The 21,635-nt window shown below is 50.6% G+C and overlaps 4 protein-coding genes across 9 annotated transcripts in view; 3 read left to right on the top strand and 1 right to left on the bottom strand.

Annotated features, from left to right (window-relative positions):
* Window positions 1-1,087: 1,087 nt before the first annotated feature.
* DCAF11 (DDB1 and CUL4 associated factor 11) lies at window positions 1,088-9,588 on the top strand. 4 transcript variants are annotated; one of them, XM_008572345.1, is made up of 15 exons: window positions 1,088-1,117; window positions 1,544-1,907; window positions 2,790-2,917; window positions 3,160-3,287; window positions 3,563-3,627; window positions 4,061-4,161; window positions 4,381-4,527; window positions 4,732-4,786; window positions 5,573-5,641; window positions 5,968-6,025; window positions 6,124-6,309; window positions 6,776-6,929; window positions 7,364-7,516; window positions 8,524-8,630; window positions 8,728-9,588. In XM_008572345.1, the coding sequence occupies exons 2-15, from the start codon at window positions 1,753-1,755 to the stop codon at window positions 8,860-8,862; spliced, it is 1,641 nt and encodes a 546-aa protein (XP_008570567.1). In that variant the 5' UTR covers window positions 1,088-1,117; window positions 1,544-1,752; the 3' UTR covers window positions 8,863-9,588. The 4 variants fall into 4 exon arrangements, with proteins under 4 accessions (XP_008570567.1, XP_008570566.1, XP_008570568.1 ...); XM_008572344.1 differs by lacking the exon at window positions 1,088-1,117 and adding an exon at window positions 1,361-1,442; XM_008572346.1 differs by lacking the exons at window positions 1,088-1,117; window positions 3,563-3,627 and adding an exon at window positions 1,361-1,442.
* A 3,408-nt stretch (window positions 9,589-12,996) lies between these two features.
* Window positions 12,997-14,372, top strand: FITM1 (fat storage-inducing transmembrane protein 1). Its single transcript, XM_008572343.1, has 2 exons — window positions 12,997-13,366; window positions 13,733-14,372. The coding sequence occupies exons 1-2, from the start codon at window positions 13,089-13,091 to the stop codon at window positions 14,343-14,345; spliced, it is 891 nt and encodes a 296-aa protein (XP_008570565.1). The 5' UTR covers window positions 12,997-13,088; the 3' UTR covers window positions 14,346-14,372.
* A 2,463-nt stretch (window positions 14,373-16,835) lies between these two features.
* PSME1 (proteasome (prosome, macropain) activator subunit 1 (PA28 alpha)) lies at window positions 16,836-20,051 on the top strand. Its single transcript, XM_008572339.1, has 12 exons — window positions 16,836-16,850; window positions 17,260-17,391; window positions 18,044-18,076; window positions 18,205-18,267; window positions 18,391-18,501; window positions 18,589-18,634; window positions 18,774-18,871; window positions 19,125-19,193; window positions 19,274-19,341; window positions 19,442-19,496; window positions 19,572-19,658; window positions 19,827-20,051. Exons 1-12 carry the CDS (start codon window positions 16,836-16,838, stop codon window positions 19,905-19,907), a joined length of 858 nt encoding a protein of 285 aa, XP_008570561.1. The 3' UTR covers window positions 19,908-20,051.
* Window positions 20,049-21,635, bottom strand: part of EMC9 (ER membrane protein complex subunit 9) — a 3,354-nt gene continuing 1,767 nt past the window's right edge. Inside the window, exons 3-6 of one of the 3 annotated variants that reach the window (XM_008572340.1) lie at window positions 21,546-21,551; window positions 20,623-20,881; window positions 20,439-20,533; window positions 20,049-20,275 (exon numbers count right to left, since the gene is read on the bottom strand). In XM_008572340.1, the coding sequence (XP_008570562.1) occupies window positions 20,095-20,275; window positions 20,439-20,533; window positions 20,623-20,881; window positions 21,546-21,551 (541 nt within the window). In that variant the 3' untranslated portion in view covers window positions 20,049-20,094. The remainder of the gene's footprint in view (window positions 20,276-20,438; window positions 20,534-20,622; window positions 20,882-21,545; window positions 21,552-21,635) is intronic. The other 2 variants (XM_008572341.1, XM_008572342.1) reach the window with 2 other exon arrangements.

Below are 21,635 nucleotides of genomic sequence, written 5' to 3'. Positions count from 1 at the left end.
GAGGGCCTAGGAGAACTATGGACCCTCGCTGCCCTTCCTTCCCTCGGGGGGCGGGCGAAGGGAAACTCCCAGCACTTTTAACAGAGTGTGCTCTAGGGACGCTGATGTGCAGCTCGGACCCGGAGCTTTTGCACCCAGCACCGCGAGGTCACTCGACCCACAGGCCTCCCCACCCTAGCCTGGGCAAGGATCCCGAGACGTGGCAAGTCCCGGCCTTGGACTCAGCCCTGTTACTCATAAACCCGCAGGAAGGGGTAAGGGGCAGCGCGCACGCACAACCTGGACCCGCGGCCTGGGGCGGAGAAGCACCGCGAGGACTAAGGGTCTAGGGAAGGTCTGCAAATCCCCGAGGGCCAAGACAGCGTCTAAGGGGACTACGGAACCGGAAAGGCCTTAGAGGCCCTTGGGTGTATTAGGGAGAGTCTGCAAAGACCGCGGAGAAAAGCCAGGGACCGTCTAAAAAGTTGCCACGGCAGGTAAGGGGAAGCCTAAAAAGGGCCGTCCCCACAAGAACAAGACTTCCAGAAGCCAAATCCGGAAGGAGTGTGTGGAAGCTGGATCCCCACCTGTGACGTGAACACACCCCAAAAGTTCCAGGCACCCCTTACGCAGGGTCCCCTGGAGCTACAGCCAGCCAAAAGAACAGCTCGAGCTGGGGCCCTAGGGCACTGTCCGAAAAGTGCGAAACCAAATGACCTTTAGGGATCGGCAGCAAATTGTATGCCTTGCTAAAAAACCTCTCGGTAGCCAACCACCAACCGTTTCTTTTGTAAGTCCCGCCTCTCAGCCTTTAAGTCTTGCTTATCTGATCCAGGAAGCTGCCAGTTCCCACAGGGAGCAAACGCCCCTGGTCGGTCGCGCACTTTCTCCTCCCCTCGGGCCCCTCACGCGCTTTCTCCCGCCCACCTATCAATCACTGTGCTCCCCGTCCAGTTAGCTGGCTACGGGGGCGGGGCCGCCAGGAGCATGCCGTGACGTCTGCAGCCCGCCTGCTGGGAAGCCGGGAGACGCGTGACGAAGGAGGCGCGTGACGGAGCAGCAGTTGGCAGGCGCGGCAGTGTCAGTCGGTGTAAACAAGGCCTCGCGCCGCAGCAGGTCCGGCGACCGCTCCTGACCGGTGGGTGGTCTCTTGCGGGGCCGTAACCGCCGGCTACAGTGGGAGGTGCTTCTTGGTTCCTCCCCCCCTTGGCGTACACACCCCCGGCACACCACGTGGGCGTGAGGCAAGGAAGGAGGGGGTGTTGGGACGAATTCTAACCTCGTTGGCTGTAGCTGCTGCCGGCTCTCGTAAAGGAGCGCTCTGATTGGCCAGTAAGGGGCGTGTTGGGGGGGGTTCTCTGAGTCCTAAGATCCCTGATTGGTTAGATGGGGAGCCTTCTTCCGTAAGGGGTTTTGATTGGCCGGCCAGAGAGGTTACCTGGGACCTCCAGGGACTTTGATAGGTGAGTTTGGGGTAGAAAACTGAGAAATTTCTCTTCAAAGGACTCTGATTGGTGAACTAGAGTAAGGTCTTAGGCTTCACTCTTTTTTCTTTGCTTCACAGGATTGGGAAAGGCTTGTGTTCCCGAAGCCTTGGGAGTTGTCAGAGTCTAGAGAGAAGGGATCTCAGTCCTAGGAAGGGTCACCCTCCTAGAAATAGCTACCGACCAATCTCAGGAGACCCTGGTATTTCTAGAGCAGGCTTTGCTTTCACCAAACCCAAGGAGGGTTCTGAAGCCCCTGCACAGAACCTAAGAATGCTGTGACCAGAAGATGGGATCTCGAAACAGCAGTAGCGCAGGATCCGGGTCTGGAGACCCCTCCGAGGGATTGTCCGGAAGAGGGGCTGGCCCACGTCGGAGTGAGGAAGAGGAAGAGGAGGATGAAGATGTGGATCTGGCCCAGGTACTGGCCTATCTCCTCCGCAGGTAACTTACCCTGTGGTGTGATCCCACCAGGTGCCACCACAGTCCCTTGATCCCAACTCCAGGCAGTAAAGTTACAGGGGATAGGGAATGGGATTAGCCCAGGAGAGGTGTTCTGTATCAGCAGAACAGCTTTTACTTGCTGGGCACCCATAGCACTCAGCTCCATACCGAGTAAAAGTGGTTCTTGCTTAGAAAGGGTCACCAAGAAGATCCAGTCTTGTGTTTGAGAGTCTATTCAGGGGAGCCTCTTTGGCTATGATTACACAAATGTAATCTGTTTTCCAAGTAAGTAAATATGGGGGGGGGGGGGCTAGTGGGAGAGGAGTGAAAAGTAGAATTGGGAGGCAGGGTGTTAAACTTCAGTAAAGCATTCGACGTGCTATAAAAGGCCATGTGGATTTACTTGAAAAACAAGTTTAAATTAATCTAACTCTAACCCTGTTCTTGAGGAAAGAATACCTTGAAGGGAGTGACCACCAGGAATTGACTGGAAAAGGGTGCTGCTGGCTTTGTGTCTTTCCTTTTGGCTCCTTCAGGAGACGATGAACTTGGGAATCCCTTCAGAATATTGTGTTCTATGGTGGACTCCCTGGGCAGAGGCTCAGAAGGAAAAAATCTCAGAATTTTTTAGCTCTCTGGCAAGTCAATTTAGCAGGTCTGTCAACCTCCACTGCATGTTGGGGTTCTCTACTCTTGCTTTAAGTGTAAGAATCAGTATCCTACTATGCCTTAGAGGAAACTGAAAATAACAGTCAAGGTCTAGAAAGCCTCAAACCTCAAAGTGAGTACCAGGTGATCTAAGAGCTGGATAGCCATTCACTCAATTTGGTTGGTTTAGGGAAAGGGGTCCCCTCCTTTATAATGGGGGGGGTCTTTCCACAGAGGCCAAGTGAGGTTGGTGCAGGGAGGAGGTGCAGCAAATTTACAACTCATCCAGGCCCTCTCGGACTCAGAGGAAGAGCATGACAGTGCTTGGGATGGTCGTCTCGGGGATCGCTACAACCCGCCCGGTAAGAGGAAAGGTAGATGAAGACTCTTATGTTGGAAAACTTTTATTAGAAAACCTTTTTAAAATTTTGGTGAAGAATAGTAGAATAAAGTGAAAGAAGAACATGAGATAAGTCAGGGAATTGAGGGAGTCCTTACAGGCCCAGTAAATTATTCAGCCACACTGGGTGGGCTTGGACACAGTTCTACTAACTGTCCTCTGGGGCTGGAAGACCTAGGTTGAAACTTTTCCTGGTGCTCACAGTGGACGCAACCCCTGACACCCGGGAGCTGGAATGCAATGAGATCAAGACACAAGTGGAATTGGCCACAGGGCGACTGGGGCTTAGGCGGGCAGCCCAGGAGTACAGCTTTCCTCGAATGTTATACCAGGTAGGCCTCTCTACCTCCAGCCAGCCTGGCAGCAGGCCTGCCAGAGCAGCCAGAAGCTCTAACATCCCCAGAGAAAAAGGAAGTAAACTTTCCAAGGAAGCCTCAAGTGCTGGGGCTGGAGAGTTAGCCAGCCTGCATCGGAGTTCTGTGGGACAGACTGCTGTGCGTGGTGCCCATTTCTGTAGCAAGAGCAGTATCTTTGGAAGAGGGGGCTTGGTGTGACTGAAGTGGCCCTCTGTTTCTGCTAGCAATATTCCCCAATCCCTTCCATTTAGAGAGAACGGGGCCTCTGCCACCGGGGAAGCTTCTCCCTTGGAGAACAGTCTCGAGTGATGTCTCAGTGAGTATGGGGCTTGGTGGAGAGACACTAAGGTCCAGATAGGTCTTATCTCCTAAACATTGAAGGGGTAGGTGTTAAAAGATTCTCCAAAATGCTAAGGTGGGCTAGCTGGTTAGCTCAGTTGGATAGAGCATGGTGTTGATAACACCAAGGTCCAGGGTTTGATCCCTGTACTGTCCAGCCACCAAAAAAATAAATAAGGAACAAAAAACAATACTAAGGTTAGGTTAAACGGGGTTGAAGCTTTGAGAGTAAACAAAGTGGAAAAGTGTGGAAATTTAGAGGATGGCAGAATGGATGAGAGACAGGAGATTATACACAAAGTCAAAGTGAAGAGTGCCCTTGTATTGACATTCCAGCTCTGTTAGGATTCTGCTAATTGGGACACTCATCCTGAGCTCCCCTTACCTTCACTTTTCCTCTCCTTCTCCAGCTTCTTGCCTAATGATCTGGGCTTCACTGATACCTACTCTCAGAAGGCTTTCTGTGGCATCTACAGCAAAGATGGTCAGATCTTCATGTCTGCTTGCCAAGGTACCAGATCTGGTCCTATCTCCTGTCTTTCTCTGGAATGAGGATCTCTCTTCCTGACTGAGGCTAGAAAGCCCCAGACCCAGGGAGCTCAGAACCTGGCTTAGGGATGCTTAGCCAAAGCATGTTTTCCATAATAAAGGGAAAACTCCACAAATATACTGAGAGAGGAAGGATACAAGGAAAGTGTTCTGTAATGCTGCCTGATCCCTTCTTATACAGACCAGACAATCCGAATCTATGACTGCCGGTATGGGCGCTTTCATAAATTCAAGAGCATCAAGGCCCGGGATGTAGGCTGGAGTGTCCTGGATGTGGCCTTCACCCCTGACGGGAACCACTTCCTCTACTCCAGCTGGTCTGATTACAGTGAGTATGCATCAGACTTTCTGTCTCTCTTTTAGGGCTGGGGCAAGGAGAGTTCCATCTCCTCTGAGCTGGGACTACTTGCTTTGTCCTGGGAAAATCACTCCCAAGGTGCTCTGACATCCTTGCCGTTTGTTCCAACTATTCCCTAGCTTCACTTCCACTCTCCTTGCCCCAGCCCTAAAAGATTCTTGTTTCTCTTCTTAGTTCATATCTGCAACATCTACGGGGAAGGAGACACACACACTGCCCTGGATCTAAGGTACTGGTTTCCCTTTGTGGTCAGACTCATGAGAAACTTCTCAAGGAGGGCTCTCCAGGAGCAAACCTCCTCAATTGGAACTCCTGCTTAGGGGGAAAAGTATACTGGTTGAGGGCTGGTCAGTTAGCTCATTTGATTAGAGCACAGCCTTGTAACACCAAGATCACAGGTTCGGATCCCTAAACTGGTGAGCCTCAAAAAAAAGAAATAAAAGGGCCAGCCCGTGGCTCACTTGGGAGAGTGCGGTGCTGACAACACCAAGCCAAGGGTTAAGATCCCCTTACCGGTCATCTTTAAATTAAATTAAATTAAATTAAATTAAATTAAATTAAAATAAAATAAAATAAAATAAAATAAATAAATATATATATATATATATATATATATATAATAAATAAAATAATAATAATAATACTTGGGGCTGGCCAGTTAGCTCATTTTGGAGAGTATGGTGCTGGTAACACCAAGGTCAAGAATTTGGATCCCCTTACTGGCCAGCTGCCAAAAGAAAAAAAGAGGAAGAAAGAAAAGTATACTGGTTGCAAGTTTCCTTGTATGGATTCCTGGGAAGGAACCACCCATCCTGTCAGCAAGACAACCAGGGGAAAATAGATGGCTGCAGGATTGTTTCTGGATTCTCACTGAGGTGATTCACACTCTGGCACATATTGGCAGGACTTCTCCTTCCCCTCAGGTTGTGCCTTATAATCCTCTTCATATTCTCTGTAGATTAACAAAAGCTGAAGGGAAATCCACTTAACCCAAGTCCTTCTCCACTCTCTTCAGGCCTGATGAGCGTCGCTTTGCTGTCTTCTCCATTGCGGTCTCCTCAGATGGACGAGAAGTGCTAGGAGGGTGAGTGTTTGTGGGGGATGTCTCCCTCAGTTAATGAGATAGGAGTTCTCCCAGAGATCAGGTCTGCTGTTATAGAGACCGCACCCTCCAAGGTCAAGGTTTATGAATCGCTTCACCTCTTGCTCACTCTAGCACAAGATGGGAGGTCTCAAGCCTCCTTGAATACACAGCTAACTCTTCCCCCACTTCCTGTGTAAGAATAGACAAGGGTTTGCCCCTCAACAGGACTTCTCAGTGGGACTCTCAATGGGACTCCCAGTGGGATTCTAATAGCATTGGTCCTCTCATTCCTTGCTCTGGGACTCTCCTTGTCCCTTCTCTTTCAGGGCCAATGATGGCTGCCTGTATGTCTTTGACCGAGAACAGAACCGGCGTACCCTTCAGGTATTGCTCCTGAGACTTAGAGCCTTAGCCTCCTAGTCTTTGGCCTATTATAAGACCCAGAAAGAAGTCTTAAGTATCCTGGCCTCCTTCTCCCCTAGATTGACTCCCATGAGGATGACGTGAATGCAGTGGCCTTTGCTGATATAAGCTCCCAAATACTGTTTTCTGGGGGTGATGATGCTATCTGCAAAGTGTGGGATCGACGCACCATGCGGGAGGATGACCCCAAGCCTGTAGGAGCACTGGCTGGGCACCAGGATGGCATCACCTTCATTGACAGCAAGGTGTGCAGGGAGGCAGGACTGCACACCCAGGCTAGTAAGGTTCTGGTTGCCCAGGAGGGCATACAAGTAGACTGGTGTGGGAGATTGACAAACTCTTTATTAGCCAAGGTTTACAAGAGTTGGAGTTTAGAGAAGGGGCTAAAGCCAGGGAGCATTAGCTCCACCAGTACCCACCAATCCTCAAGGAGCAGGGCAGGGCTTTCTGTACAAGAAAAGTAGAGTAGAAGACAATCTGTCTAATCCAGGATAGAACTGAAGACCCAGCCTTTACCCTGGGCAAAGAAAGGAAAACCTAGCCAGGGGGTGGAATCAGAACATTGAAGGTGAGCTCACCTGGGTGAAGAAAGATGTAAGCAAAGTTAGAGGATTGGCATTCTTACCCCTCCAACTAGAGAAGGAGAGCTAGACTGACAGGCATCGACATTCGCCAGCTCTGGTGCTTCATTATCCATCTTTGGATTCTCAGGGCGATGCCCGGTATCTCATCTCCAACTCCAAAGACCAGACCATCAAGCTCTGGGATATCCGGCGCTTTTCCAGCAGGGAGGGCATGGAAGCCTCACGCCAGGCTGCCACACAGCAAAACTGGGACTATCGCTGGCAGCAGGTGCCCAAAAAAGGTAAGAGTACAAGTAGAACTGGAGATCTGGAGTGTTAAGAGTCAGGGGTAGTAGTTAAAATACTTCATCATGGGTGAGGCCTGGCATGGGCACAGTGGATTTGTTTGTAGCTGGGGAATCCTGGAGTCCTCCCCAACAATCCCCTTTGCCAGGCATTAACCCTTTATTTGCTGAACCATGAGGATAGCCAGGGGTTCCAAGGGTGGGGGGCTGGGGGTCTCTTAGAACCAACTAACTCAAGTGTATTTCAGTATTGTAACAACCAACAGGACCATATTGGTGACTACTGACTGATATCAGGTAGGGAAAGAGCCACCAATTGAAAAGTGGAAAGGAAATTGTCTCTGGGCATCAATCTTTGCTAAGGACTGGTGGTACAAAACAATCCAGAAACAGACTCCTTAACCTTTTGCTCTCCCTGCATCCCTATGCAGCCTGGCGGAAGCTGAAGCTCCCAGGGGACAGCTCCTTGATGACCTACCGGGGCCATGGGGTGCTACACACCCTCATCCGCTGCCGATTCTCCCCCACCCATAGCACCGGCCAGCAGTTCATCTACAGCGGCTGTTCCACTGGCAAAGTGGTTGGTAAGGATTGTGTCAGAACAGACAGCCTCAGGAAAGACAGAAATATTTCTCTCACATTCCATCTCTAACCACTAGTAGCCACCTTAAAGAGTGCAGTGAGACTACAAGTGGAATTTAATTCTCTTGGGGCATGGTAGGCTTAAACAGAGTAAAAGAAAACATATTCGTTGGCATTTTAAATTAAGAAAAGGAACATAGAATTCTAGTCAATAAATAATAGATTACCAAAAATATAGTCGGTTCTGTTTTTTAGCCAATCAAGGAAAGATGTTGCAGATGAAAGGTAGGAGGGAATAGAGACAAAAAGAAAGATGCAAAAGGACAGCAGCAAGTAGTATAGGACATAGTCGCTGAAGCAGAAGGAATGTAGGCAAAGAAACACAGGCACAGCTGCAGATGTAAGGAGCCTAAGGTGGAGCTGTAGCTAGGGAGGCACTCAAAGACCCATGGAGGAAAAGAGAGATGCACCCTGACCAGACAAGGAACAGCAGATGCACATGCCTGCAGACAGCCTGGTGGTCGCTTTTGTGGTGCTTTCTGTATCTTGCTAAAGGCTTTAAAGCCACTGCATTTTCTTTTTTTTTTTAAAGATGACCGGTAAGGGGATCTTAACCCTTGGCTTGGTGTTGTCAGCACCACGCTCTCCCAAGTGAGCTAACCGGCCATCCCTATATGGGATCCGAACCCGTGGCCTTGGTGTTATCAGCACCACACTCTCCCGAGTGAGCCACGGGCCAGCCCCGCCACTGCATTTTCTTAACTGTAGGCCCTGTGAAATTTAGCTAAGGGCCAGAGATACCCATGCTCTACTAGACCATACTCTCAACCCAAGATAGGGAAAGGAACAGGGGAAAGGAGGAGAAGTAATACAGTCCTCCAGTGTGGGCTTTGCTCCCATGAAAAAGCAGGAAGTCGCCTGAGAATTCAGTGGTGCTTCTCAGGGGGAGGTGAGGGGTGGCTTGAAGGTCCTGTGGCAGCTCCTCTCCACTCCGGCCTTTCCTGGACAGTGTACGACCTCCTTAGCGGCCACATTGTGAGAAAGCTGACCAACCACAAGGCCTGTGTGCGTGATGTCAGTTGGCACCCCTTTGAAGAGAAGATTGTCAGCAGTTCGGTGAGGATGCAAGGGTTAATGGGGCTGGCACGTGTCTGGGGGTTAGACCCGAGAGGAGGCAGCACCCCCTGACTACTTGCCACCTTCTGCCCTGCAGTGGGATGGGAACCTGCGTCTGTGGCAGTACCGCCAGGCTGAGTACTTCCAGGATGACATGCTGGAGTCCGAGGAATGTGCCAGTGTCCCCAGTCCAGTGCCCCACCCTTCTACAGCCTTTTCCTCACCCCAGTAGTCTGACCTCTAGCCCCATACACGGTGAACTTCTCTACAAGCTCTCTGCTTCCTCCCTTTCTCCTTTCCGGGGAATGCTTGGAGTAATCACTGGCATTGGATGGGGAGAAACAGAAGCCCCTGCTCTGGGCCCCAGCTGAGCCCTGGAAGATCCTCCTCATAGGGTGGGGCAGAGTGGTCTCTTCATGTGCTCACACCCAGTTGCCTTGGGTCCCTATCTCTGGCCAGGGTCCAGCAGGACTGCCATTATCTGGGGCGTGGCCTCTGCCAGCAGGAGAACTGTCTTAAGTGTTTTTAATCATGTTTGGGTGTTATGTGTTGGCTCCTAGAGTCAACACTGAGGCCAGGCTGAAGGGACTTGTCAGCCAGGTACTTGCCCAGGTCTTCTCATTGAGGATTAGACTGGCCAATCACAGGGCCAGGTGTCCTGGCCTTTGTTCCTGAGGTTTTAGGGGAGGGTGGGGTGGGTAGGGATGTTTCCTCAGCACCCTTCTGAGGTGGGGATTATGTCTTCTCTTATGTCTGGGTCTTTGGGGTAGGACAGGCTGTGGTGTGAGAGGCAGGAGTCTCCAGAAGCTCCATGTGGCCCCACACAGGGCAGGCCCTACCTTCCCAGAGGGTCCCATCCTGCTGGAGGCAAGAAGCTTGAAGGAAGAGGGCTGAAGTAGGATTTCTCTGTCCTCTCACCAGCTTTGGCTCCCTCAATAAACTCTCTGTGGGAACCTGACTTAGTGTCTGTCTCTGTCTCTCTGTCACTCTTTTGTCCTATCTGAGGTCTTTCATCCTCTCACTTCAAGAAAACAGTTTCAATAAAGCCTTCAGGTATGCTCCTCTGTGGGAGGAGCACAGGAGTAGCCCAGGAGTAGCCACATCAACTGTGCTCTGGGGAGGGCCCTGGAGCTGGTTCAGTCTTCAGGAGAGGTAGCCCATGAATGCAGAGCCAGGAAGAACCTGGTGGCACTGATGCCAGGCCCCATCTGGGTTCTTCACACTCAGAACCTCCTGCCCCAGAGCAAACCCATGGTCACACTCAGCTCTAACTAGGTCTTTCCCCACAACATTTCATGCTCTTTAATGCAATTTTCAAACCAGGGTACACACCTCCAGGGTGCTTACAGATTTTCACAACAAGGGGTATTTCACAGTGAAATAATTTTAAAAGAATGAACTGTCCAGATCCTGAGCCTCCATATATTCTTTTTCCTCAAATTGATCTGCCTAGTGTGAAGCTACCATGCCACATCTTTCCCACCTTCCCTTTTCAGTCCCCCTCTGCTATTTCACTCTAGAGATGCTACCATCTCACCCAGAACCTTTATTGCTTCAGCATGACAAATTAAAATTGTTAGTATCCTTAAAGCCCCATTTGATCAAGGCCCCACAGACCATCCATTCTGCTTGGTAAGAAATGCATTTCCAGTATAATTTTATGTTGTTATCAAAATGTGTAAAATGTTTGTTTTACTAATAATATAGTTTGTAGTTCTAACAATTATAATGAAAATTCCGTCCAAAAGAAAAATATTTTAAGTCTCAGGGCTTTATGGTCACAGGAAATTTTTTAAATTATGTACTTTGTTTGCAGAGGAGTGTGATAAATGGTCAAGAAAAGACTTTTAAGCATACAATATTAGGATAAATTCTGCAGGGGAAATAGAATGGAAATCTGATTTCCAACTTAAAATTTTGTTACATGTTTTTTAAGTGAATAATGGTGAGCTACCTAATCACTGTAGTATTTAGATTTCATTGGATATATTTGAAAGACTGATATAATAGCTTTCCTTTAAAATACAGTCATCCTTGGTATCCACAGGGGGATTGGTTCCAAGACCCCCTGCTGATATTAAAACTCACAAATGCTTAAGTCCCCGATATAAAATGGTGTAGTTTCTGCATATAACCTATGCACATCCTCCTGCCATGTTAAGTGAAATAAGGAAGGCACAACATACAAAATACTCTGTGATTCCACTTTTATGAGGTACCTAGGATAGGCAAATGCATAGAAACAGAAAGTAAAACAGAGGTTACCAGAGGCTGGGGAAGAGGGAAACAGGGTGTTTAATCTACTGTTTAGTAGATATAGAGTTTCTGTTTGGGATAATGAAAACTTTCTGAAAATAGAGGTGATTGTTACACAGCACTGTGAATGTAGTTAACACCACTTAATTGTACACCTAAAAATGGTTAAAGTGGCAAATTTTATGTTATGTATATTTTACTACAATAAATTTTTTTTTTTTTTTTTTAAAGATGACCGGTAAGGGGATCTTAACCCTTGACTTGGTGTTGTCAGCACCAAACTCACCCAGTGAGCAAACCGGCCATCCCTATATGGGATCCGAACCCGTGGCCTTGGTGTTATCAGCACCGCACTCTACCGAGTGAGCCACAGGCCGGCCCCCATACTTCTTTTTTTATTTTGGGCAGTTGGCTGGAATGTGGATCCGAACCTTCCTGTATACTTTAAGTCATCTTTAGATTACTTATAATACCTAATACTATGTAAATTCTATGTAAATAGTTGGTATACTGTATTTTTTTAAATTGTATTATTTATTGTTACCTTTTTTTCCCCCTAAATGTTTTTGACCCATGGTTTGTTGAATCTGTAGATGCAGAACTGTGGGTATGGAGGGCTGACTGCAGTATATATAATACACTGGAAATGATTTCTTTGCAACTATTTAAAATTATGATGAAAAATTTTGTCAACTTGAAAATGTGTGAGGAGGGCTAGCTGGTTAGCTCAGATGGTTAGAGCATGGTGTTATAACACCAAGGTCATGGGTTTGGGTCCGCCATACCATCCAGCTGCCCCCACCCAGCCATAAAAAAACATGTGTGAGAGCGTCTGTAGGTCTTCAAAATTCTTTTATAGGGTCCATGAGCAGGAAGACTCGAAGGCCACTATGCCAAGGTATGGGCTTTAGGATCTGGAAGGAACCTGATTGATTATCTACTCTGTCTTGATCAATTTACAGATGAAGGCACTGAGCACCAAGGAGGGTTAGTTGATTTTCCTAAAATCACACAGTTGAGCTTAGAACCCAGATGTCTTTGCTTGTTCATTCTTTCACTACTTCCACTGTGCTGTGAAATCCCACCACCAGCTTTGAGGAATGAGGAAGGAAGACAAAAAGTGATCTCGAAATGGTTACTGAATAATACCGGCTTCTCCTTGGGAAGGCTGCACTCTACTCTGCCACTTCAGCCCCAGTGGTCAGGCTTGGGGACCAGGGCTTGTGTGGGGCAACCTGAGGCCCAGAGTAATTGGTTGGAGGACAGGACCTAAGGTTTTGATGGACTCCAGACAGGGGATTTTCCTTCTGGGGTCTCCTTTTCTCCCTGTCACCTAGGAGTAAACCTGATCTTAGGGCTCTGAGGGTCAAGTCTGGGCCACTACCATCTCAAACAGGATGCAGGCACCTTCCTCAGGATGCTTGGACTTCATCTGTCGGTCACCATAATAGACATACAAATGTAATGGTGCCCCATTAGATGTGATACCCTGTGCACTGCACAACCACCAGTTTACATAGCAGCCCTTGGCCAAACTAGCCCCTTAGAGCCCCTCAGTCCAGACAGGAGCTGGGGCAGCACCAAACCACTGGGGTCACAGTTCACTGAAGTGGACACCCCTACTGATATGCCTCCTGAGGCTGGAGGTGGATATAGTGCTGTGCACAACCGCCTTGCTGCATCCTGCAGTGGTGGGCTCATGCTCAGAACCCCAGAAGGGCCTGACCACAGCGATGACAATACAGACAGATTTTTTTTTTAATGACTTCCAAGATTTGTTTAGTTTTATCTTCCTGACCCCTAATTTCCCTGTGGAGCAAATGCATGGTAAAGTTGGGGTTGGGAGGGGGTTTTGGGCCCACCAAAGACAGGCAGACCCAAGCAGGCTGTGGACAGTTCAGCCCTGGCTCTGATACATGAACTAGAACATTGTGGGAGCTGAAGACACGGGGCTAACAGGAAAGGACATATGCTGCTGTCAGAACACACACTACACACCCGAGGTCAGGACCCTGCTGACGTGGCAGCCCTCCACCCTGGCCCCGTACTGCCCCCCGCCCCCTCCCCCGCCTGCCAGCTGCCAACAGGGCTCTGCCCTGTGTCTGCTACACCTGTCACTGCCTGTCCTTGTCTGGGGGGGCGCCCATCAGCCCCTCCACGGCTGCCCTGCGGAGCAAGCAGTTAGTGGGGAGGGGAGGGAACATGGAGCGAGGACCAGTGTTGGGGGCAGGGCAGGGGGCAGGGCAGGGGGCTGGGGCCCGAATCCAGGCACTGCTGGGCTGCCTGGTTAAGGTGCTGCTTTGGGTGGCCTCTGCTTTGCTGTACTTTGGAAGTGAACAGGCCGCCCGCCTCCTGGGTAGCCCCTGCTTACGGCGCCTCTACCATGCTTGGTTGGCAGCAGTGGTCATCTTTGGGCCCCTTCTGCAGTTCCATGTCAACCCTCGGACTATTTTCGCCAGCCACGGCAATTTCTTCAACATGTGAGTCCACTCAAGGCTGTGGGTGCCGGCGTTCTGGGATCCCAATTCCCCTCTCCGGGCTTCTGTCCTCCTGCCAGTCTGAACACTAAAAATAGTCTAAGAGGTTGAGAAGGTTGGAGGGGGAGGGGAGGAGAACCCGTGGGGGCGCTGGGAGCAGGACTGAAGAGGAAATGTGGATCCTAGAATGCTGAATGGTGCTCTAAGGAGAAGGCAAAGTTTAAACGGTTGGGAAGTTGTAAAGGGTGCGGGAAAGAGAGAAGCAGTGATGGTCTGTGGGTTTGTGGACAGAGCAGTGATGGGAACACAGACCAGGGTGGGGAGATGGGGCTGAGGATCTCAGTAGCCTCCCCTCTTCTCTGCCCACAGAAAGTTTGTGAATTCAGCCTGGGGCTGGACATGCACCTTCCTGGGGGGCTTTGTGTTGCTGGTGGTGTTCCTGGCTACACGGCGCATAGCAGTGACCGCCAGGCACCTGAGCCGACTGGTGGTGGGGGCAGCCGTGTGGCGGGGGGCTGGCCGGGCCTTCCTGCTGATTGAGGATTTGACTGGCTCCTGCTTCGAGCCTCTGCCCCAGGGCCTGCTGCTCCACGAGCTGCCTGACCGTCGCAGCTGCCTCGCAGCTGGCCACCAGTGGCGGGGCTACACTGTCTCCTCCCACACCTTCCTGCTCACCTTCTGCTGCCTGCTCATGGCTGAGGAAGCAGCAGTGTTCGCCAAGTACCTGGCCCATGGGCTGCCCGCCAGCGCCCCCCTGCGCCTTGTCTTCCTGCTCAATGTGTTGTTGCTGGGCCTCTGGAACTTCTTGCTGCTCTGTACCGTCATCTATTTCCACCAGTACACTCACAAGGTGGTGGGCGCCGCAGTAGGCACCTTTGCCTGGTACCTCACCTATGGCAGCTGGTATCATCAGCCCTGGTCTCCAGGGAGCCCGGGCCATGGGCTCTTCCCCCACCCCCACTCTAGCCGCAAGCACACCTGAAAGAAATAAAAGCACATCAGGCCTGGCTCTGGCTCCTCGCATCATTTGGCTGGGGCCTGGAAAGGGAGGAAGGGTAAGAAAAGGGTCTGGTAGTCACTGGGGTTCCTGAGCCATTCCTTGCTGTCATCACCCTTGAATGTCCTTCCTTATGGTTGACCGCCATCCCTCCTGTTATCCTTTCAGCCTCCTAGTATTTGTAGACTTCCAGCTATCTGGGGCTGTGATACCAAGGAATGGCACTGCTAAGGCAGGAGAAAGTGCCCTTAGGTGTGGGCATCCTTGTACTGGGTGGGTGCTCCAACTCGAACCTGGTCAATTTGTTTTTCCCACCCTTTCCACTGAATCTCCCCTCTGCCTTCCTCAGGGGCCTGCCTATCTGGGCACCCATTCTGGGGACACTTCCTACCCTATCTCCCCATAAGTGATCTGTGTGTGTCCCTTTATTTAACAAATGTTTACTGAGCCAAGCATAGATCCATGGCATGTGAATAACACAAACGAGGTTTCTGATGTTTAGGGTTTCATGAGCTAACTGGGGGAGGCAGATGATAAACACACAAATAATAGAAAACACACTATGCTTACTCTGTGCCAGTCGCTGTTCTAAGTGTCTATAAGGTTTTTTTAAATATAAATTAACACCTTTAGTTTTCACAACCACACTGTGAGGTAGGTTTAGTAGTGTTCCCATTGTACAGCTGCGAAAACTGAAGCACAGAGGTTAAGTAACTTGTTCACAGCTAATAGAGGAGCCAGGATGATAAACCCAGGCAATATCAGGTGCATTATCTGTGCTCTAAACCAGAGATTAGCAAACTATGGCCCTCCTGTGGCCAGTTTTAGTATGGCCTGTGAGCTAAGAACAGCTTTTTTTTACATTTTTTAAAATTTTTATTATTATTATTATTATTATTATTTTTTAAAAGATGACCGGTAAGGGGATCTCAACCCTTGACTTGGTGTTGTCAGCACCAGGCTCAGCCAGTGAGCCAACCGGCCATCCCTATATGGGATCCGAACCCGTGGCCTTGGTGTTATCAGCACCGCACTCTACCGAGTGAGCCACAGGCCGGCCCTTTTTTTACATTTTTAAATGGCTGGAAAAAATTGAATAATAATAATATTTCATGACACATGAAAATTACATGAATTTCAATTTCTAGTGTTGATAAATGAAGTTTTATTGCAACCCAGCTGCACGAATTCATTTACATATGGCTGCTCTCCTGCTACAATGGCAGAATTGAGTAGTTGCTACAGACACTGTAAGGCCCACAAAGCCTAAAATATTTACTATCTGGCCTTTTACAGAAAATGTTTGACTTGGTGTTGTCAGCACCACGCTCAGCCAGTGAGCGAACCGGCCATCACCTATATGGGATCCGAACCCGTGGCCTTGGTGTTATCAGCACCGCACTCTACCGAGTGAGCCACAGGCCGGCCCTTTTTTTACATTTTTAAATGGCTGGAAAAAATTGAATAATAATAATATTTCATGACACATGAAAATTACATGAATTTCAATTTCTAGTGTTGATAAATGAAGTTTTATTGCAACCCAGCTGCACGAATTCATTTACATATGGCTGCTCTCCTGCTACAATGGCAGAATTGAGTAGTTGCTACAGACACTGTAAGGCCCACAAAGCCTAAAATATTTACTATCTGGCCTTTTACAGAAAATGTTTGCCAAGCCCTGGTTTAAACCACTACATTATTCTGTCTCAAAAATAAACTGGCTAATATCAGAGAGATAAGTGCTATGAGGGTACTAAAATAGGCTGATTTGTAATAGAGAGACTTGAAGGGAGGTTCCTTATAAAGGATGATGGAGAAAGATCTCTCCGAAGTGACATTTGAGCTGAGAACTGAATGACAACACCCAGGGAAAGGGTTTCAGGCAAAGGGGTTAGTGAGGGCAAGACTGAGGCAGGAATGAACAGGGCACGTTTGAGAAACAAATGGAAAGGGCCGGCCTGTGGCTCACGTGGCTCACTCGGGAGAGTGCGGTGCTGATAACACCAAGGCCACGGGTTCGGATCCCATATAGGTGATGGCCGGTTCGCTCACTGGCTGAGCGTGGTGCTGACAACACCAAGTCAAGGGTTAAGATCCCCTTACCGGTCATCTTTTTTAAAAAAAGAAAAAGAAACAAATGGAAAGCCCAAGCAATTGCAAGTGTAATGAAGGAGGGGGAAAGCATAGAAAGTGAATTTGAAGGGGAGACAGATCCAGTCAGGCCGTGAAGGGAAAGCTCTTTAGATTTCATTCAACAGGAAGCTGAGAGAGGGTTTAAACAAGAGAGAGGCCTAAACCCGCTGCTCTGTGAGAGTGGGTAATAGATGCAGGAGGGAGTTGATTGAGACTTGGATAGGGATGGTGGAGTGTCTGAGTGTCGCCGCATGGGCCAGAGGATGCCCGTGGAGCCAGGGGCCGGCGCTGGCAAGGCTAGGGAGGAGAGGCCAGGTCTTGTTCCATCTCCGAGAAAAGATGGAAGAGCCCCAGGTAAGGCTTATCACTGTCCCAGGCGGAGCGGAAGAAGGATAGGGCCGGTGTGGAGTCAGGAGCTGGGGAGTCGGGCAACAGGGAGATAGGAAGCGGGAGGTGGAAGGTGGGGCGAGGAAAGACGGCACCGGCCGGGGGTCTGGCGGCGGGGAGCGGGAGCAGAGACGGGGCGAACGGGTGGGGAGGCTGGGCGGGCGAGGCAGTAGGCGGGGAGTCGAGAGTCAGGCAGAGACGAGGAAGCAGGAAGACAAGGGGCGGGGGGACGGGGAGGGGAGGAGGTGGGTGGGCGCGCGCGCTCTTCGGGGACTCTCGGGGGAGCCCCGCCTTGGCTGCCTTCCCCGCAGCTCCGCCCCTCTCCGCTCTCGGGTCTGTCCCCGCCTCCTCCAGTTCTCCACTCCTCACTCCCCAGGAAGGCCGTGCGGGCGGCGATCGCTGCTTTCGCTTTCCCTTCCCCGTGCCCACTCATCGGTTCTCGTGCAGCGCTCGGCCCCACGCCCCGGCCATGGCCACGCTCAGGGTCCAGCCTGAAGCCCAAGCCAAGGTGAGCGCTGTGGGTCCAAGGAAGGGCCCGGTAGGGAGGCGTGGCTCCGAGAGGCTGCGGGCATCCCGGACCCGCCCCCCAACCCCCACACGAGTCGGGGTCGGTCAACCGAGCCTACGTGCCAGGTGCACCTGAGCCCCTGGAAGACCGGCGAGGTCTTCCTGCCGGGAGAGGCGAGGCGGCCGTGGTTCAGCGGGGCGAGGTGAAGCGGAGAGCTAGCGTGGAGGGGAAGTCCGCTGGCCCGGGGCCACACACAGATGGGGTGCGGGACCTGCCTTGCTACCTCATGGCCTTTCCCTCAGGGAGGGCCCGAGCCCACTCCACAGGGCACGCCGTTCCTGCCCCACTCGCAGAGGGCGCTCTTACGCCTTTCCTCATACAGCCCAGGCGACCTCAGGGATCCGTTCTCACATGAACTACTCGCCCTTCAGCGCCAGGAATGTTCTCATCCGCCAAATCTAGGCCTACAGGGATCCATTCCATGCTTCCCAGCCCCATAGGGATCTACCCCACCTTACCCAGATCTACCCTCACAGGGATCAGTTATGTCTTCTTCAGGTCTGGCCTTAGAGGGATCCACTCCACCTTTCCCCAGGTCAGGCTCTACAGTTCTAAGGGAACTGTCCTAAAATGAACTGCCTTTGCCCCACAGGTGGATGTGTTTCGTGAAGACCTGTGTACCAAGGTAAGACCTGCCCCATGAGCACCCACACCCAGCTCTTACTGCTCAGCCCTCCCTTGCTGGGCAGAATTCACTGCCTGGGAAGGACAGATTCTGACCCCCATGTTCCCCGACCATTGCCTCACACACAGACAGAGAACCTGCTTGGGAGCTATTTCCCCAAGAAGATTTCGGAGTTGGATACCTTTTTAAAGGTACTGGGGCTGGGCAGGGAGCTACAGAGTAGGGGCCAAGAGAACGAGTCTAGGGGCAATGAGAGCAAGGAAGGAGATGAGAGGAACACCCTCGCCTCCAGCCCTCCTCCCACCCTACACCAGGAGCCAGCTCTCAATGAAGCCAACTTGAGCAATCTGAAGGCCCCCTTGGACATCCCAGTGCCTGATCCAGTCAAGGAGAAAGAGAAGGAGGAGCGAAAGAAACAGCAGGAGGCAAGCTGGAAGACCTGGGAGGAGGGACCCAACCATGGGGAAATTCAACCTTAGTCCTGACACCCATGAGCCCCTATCTCCCTGCAGAAGGAAGACAAGGATGAAAAGAAGAAAGGGGAAGATGAAGACAAAGGTATTTGGAACCACTAGAGTCAGAAGAGACTTGAGTCTCACCCTGCAGGAGCTCCTCCCTAAGGATTTTTTTTTCCACTCTCCCTCTCACCATCCCTCACACAGGCTGTCATGTAACTAACCCATTGCCCACTCTCTAGGTCCTCCCTGTGGCCCAGTGAATTGCAACGAGAAGATCGTGGTCCTCCTGCAGCGCCTGAAGCCTGAGATCAAGGATGTCATTGAGCAACTCAACCTGGTGGGCCCTCCCTCTTTTACCCCCAGGCTTCAGGTCAAACCCTTTGTCCTCTTGGTCCCTGCCAGTTAGAGCATGGCACTTGCCAGGTCTAAACAGGAGAAGACACAGTAAGTGAAGACAGAAGTTGAGGCCCTGGGGCTCAGGATGGACCTGGCACACCTCCACCCAGCTTGGGCAAACAAGCAAGTGAGGTTAGGAACCTGGGAATTGGGTGAGGGGCTGATGTGGCTTTGATGCCATTCCTTCCTCCCAGGTCACCACCTGGTTGCAGCTGCAGATACCTCGGATTGAGGATGGGAACAATTTTGGAGTGGCTGTCCAGGTGAGAGCACTTCCCCATTCCCCTGTCTTCCTTTCTAGTCCATGCTTCCTTCCACTTTCCCCCTTGCCTTCTTTCCCCAGGAGAAGGTGTTTGAGCTAATGACCAGCCTTCACACCAAGCTGGAAGGCTTCCACACCCAAATCTCTAAGTGAGTGACAGCCCACCACACCCACATGCACACTCTGTCTTTGCTTTGGGACAGAGGACTGGGCCCCCTCCTTCCACTCCATATACACTTCTTCCCACAGGTATTTCTCTGAGCGTGGTGATGCAGTGACGAAAGCAGCCAAGCAGCCCCATGTGGTAGGTGTGGCCCAGGTCAGGGTGCATGGGGAAGGACACATTTGAAGTCAGGCCTGACCACTGAGTTTCCTGCAGGGTGATTATCGGCAACTGGTGCATGAGCTGGATGAGGCAGAGTACCGGGACATCCGGCTGATGGTTATGGAGATCCGCAATGCTTATGTGAGGAGGCGAGGGCAGGGCAGGGGTGGGCAGAGGCAGCTTTCCCAGGCCACCCATTCCTTGACCCTGCAGGATGGGGGTAAACCTCGGCTTCTCCACAAGACTAGAAATGGGGCACAGAGCCACTGGGGGCCTGCGGCTGACCGTCACTCCTCCCTGGCCCTGTAGGCTGTGTTATATGACATCATCCTGAAGAACTTTGAGAAGCTCAAGAAGCCCAGGGGAGAAACAAAGGGAATGATCTATTGAGAGCCTCCTCTCTCATTCTGTGATGGGTACAGCAGAGGCCTTCCTGCTTTTTACTGGGGACTCCAGACTCTCCCCTGCCTTCCTCCTGTTGAGGTTTCTCTGTCACCTTGCCTCTTGGGCACAATAAATGTAGTCATACTGTTACCCATCAGCCCAAGTCTCTTTATTGGATCCTGAGTCTCCTGCCTCAGGCATTTCCATTGGTGGGACCAACCCACTGGGCGATTTGGGTGTTGAGCTGCTGGTTGGTCCAGTCCTGCTGGATGTCATCAAGGTGGCAGTCAAAGTCCACAAGGTGCTGGTAAGCCCGGCCCTCCAGTAGTGCTCCCACCATCTGCCGTGACTCTTCCCAGTCCCTCCACATCACTCTGAAATAGTAACCGCCATGAAGGTCAAACTCAGTGGGCAGTAGAGCCAGACACAGACTTAACAGGTTGGGTCCAGAGAAAGACCCTTGGGACAAGACCAAGGACAGAGGAGGCCCAGGAGCCTTGGGCTTACAAGAAGAGGCAGAGGGGGTAGGGCACTCACAAGTTCTTGTCCTTGGGCACCCAACGGAGACCTTGGTTCTCCAGGACGATGACTGGGGGCACACGAGGCTGAGGCACCAGTTTCTGATTATCCAACTGAGTGGACAAAGAAGGGCAGGTGAGAGTTTCAAGGATCCTCCTCCCTATTTTCTCTCCACATATCCACCCAAAAACCCAAGCCTCACCATAATAAGTACTGCATCAGGGAAGAATTCTGCAATTCGCCCAGCGATTTTCAAGGCCAGGGGCCCAGGGCTGTGTAGAAGGAAGATCAGAGGAGTAAGGAGCCAACTGGGCAGGCCCTGTCCATCTGTGCTGGGCCTCCCAGGTCTCATAGACATAGATGCAGCTGTGGCCTTTCCCTGTAGCTGGCCTGGGGGGCTTGGGCCTACTTGATGCACAACTGTTTGATGCTTGAGTGCTGTGGGAAGCAGGTGCTCAGTGCTGGTGACAATAGAAATCAAAGGTGGTCTTTTTGGAGGGTAATTTGGTATAACCATCCAAATTGAAACTACATATGCTGACCCAGAAATTTTACTTATAAAGAATTGACTGTAATGATAGGATAGGGTTCATAATAAGAAATTGGAAACAACCTCAGTGTTTAATGTAAGGCATTAAATAAATTATGGTACATTCATATTCATACTATATAGCTGTTTAGGGTAAGGTAAATCTTGGTGTGGAGATGGAAAGATGTCAAATATTTTTTTTTTGGTGGCTGGGCATTACAGGGATCAAACCCTGGACCAGCACCACACTTAACCAACTGAGCTAACTGGCCAGCCCAAGTATTTATTGATAGGGGAGAAAATCACATTACAAAACAATTTCTAATTTGACCCATATACATGATTAATATATTCAATTATCTCTTTCTATATTTATATAAAGAAATTTTCCTGTTTGTTTTGTTTTTAAGTTGCTGGTTCAGACTTCTCTGTGTTCTGTTCACTTGGGGGACACCTCAGAGCAAGATCAGCCTGTTCTTGTTGATACACAGTTGTCCTCTCCAGCCCCACCGCAGCTCCTCCAGGGCAGGGCGCTGTCCTGTTCATTTTTACGTTTCCTCACTCCAATACCCAGCATAGTGCCTGGTGTACAGTACCTGCTCCTGAGCGTATGATGAAGGAAAGATGAAAGGAATGACCTTGGTTCTCCTGGGTCCGTCTCTCGGCCCCCCCCCCCCCCCCCCCCA

The sequence above is a fragment of the Galeopterus variegatus genome, unplaced genomic scaffold, assembly GCF_000696425.1.
Source record: "Galeopterus variegatus unplaced genomic scaffold, G_variegatus-3.0.2 Scaffold774, whole genome shotgun sequence".
Classification (NCBI taxonomy): Eukaryota; Metazoa; Chordata; class Mammalia; order Dermoptera; family Cynocephalidae; genus Galeopterus; species Galeopterus variegatus.
This window is presented reverse-complemented; position numbering and strand designations above follow the sequence as displayed.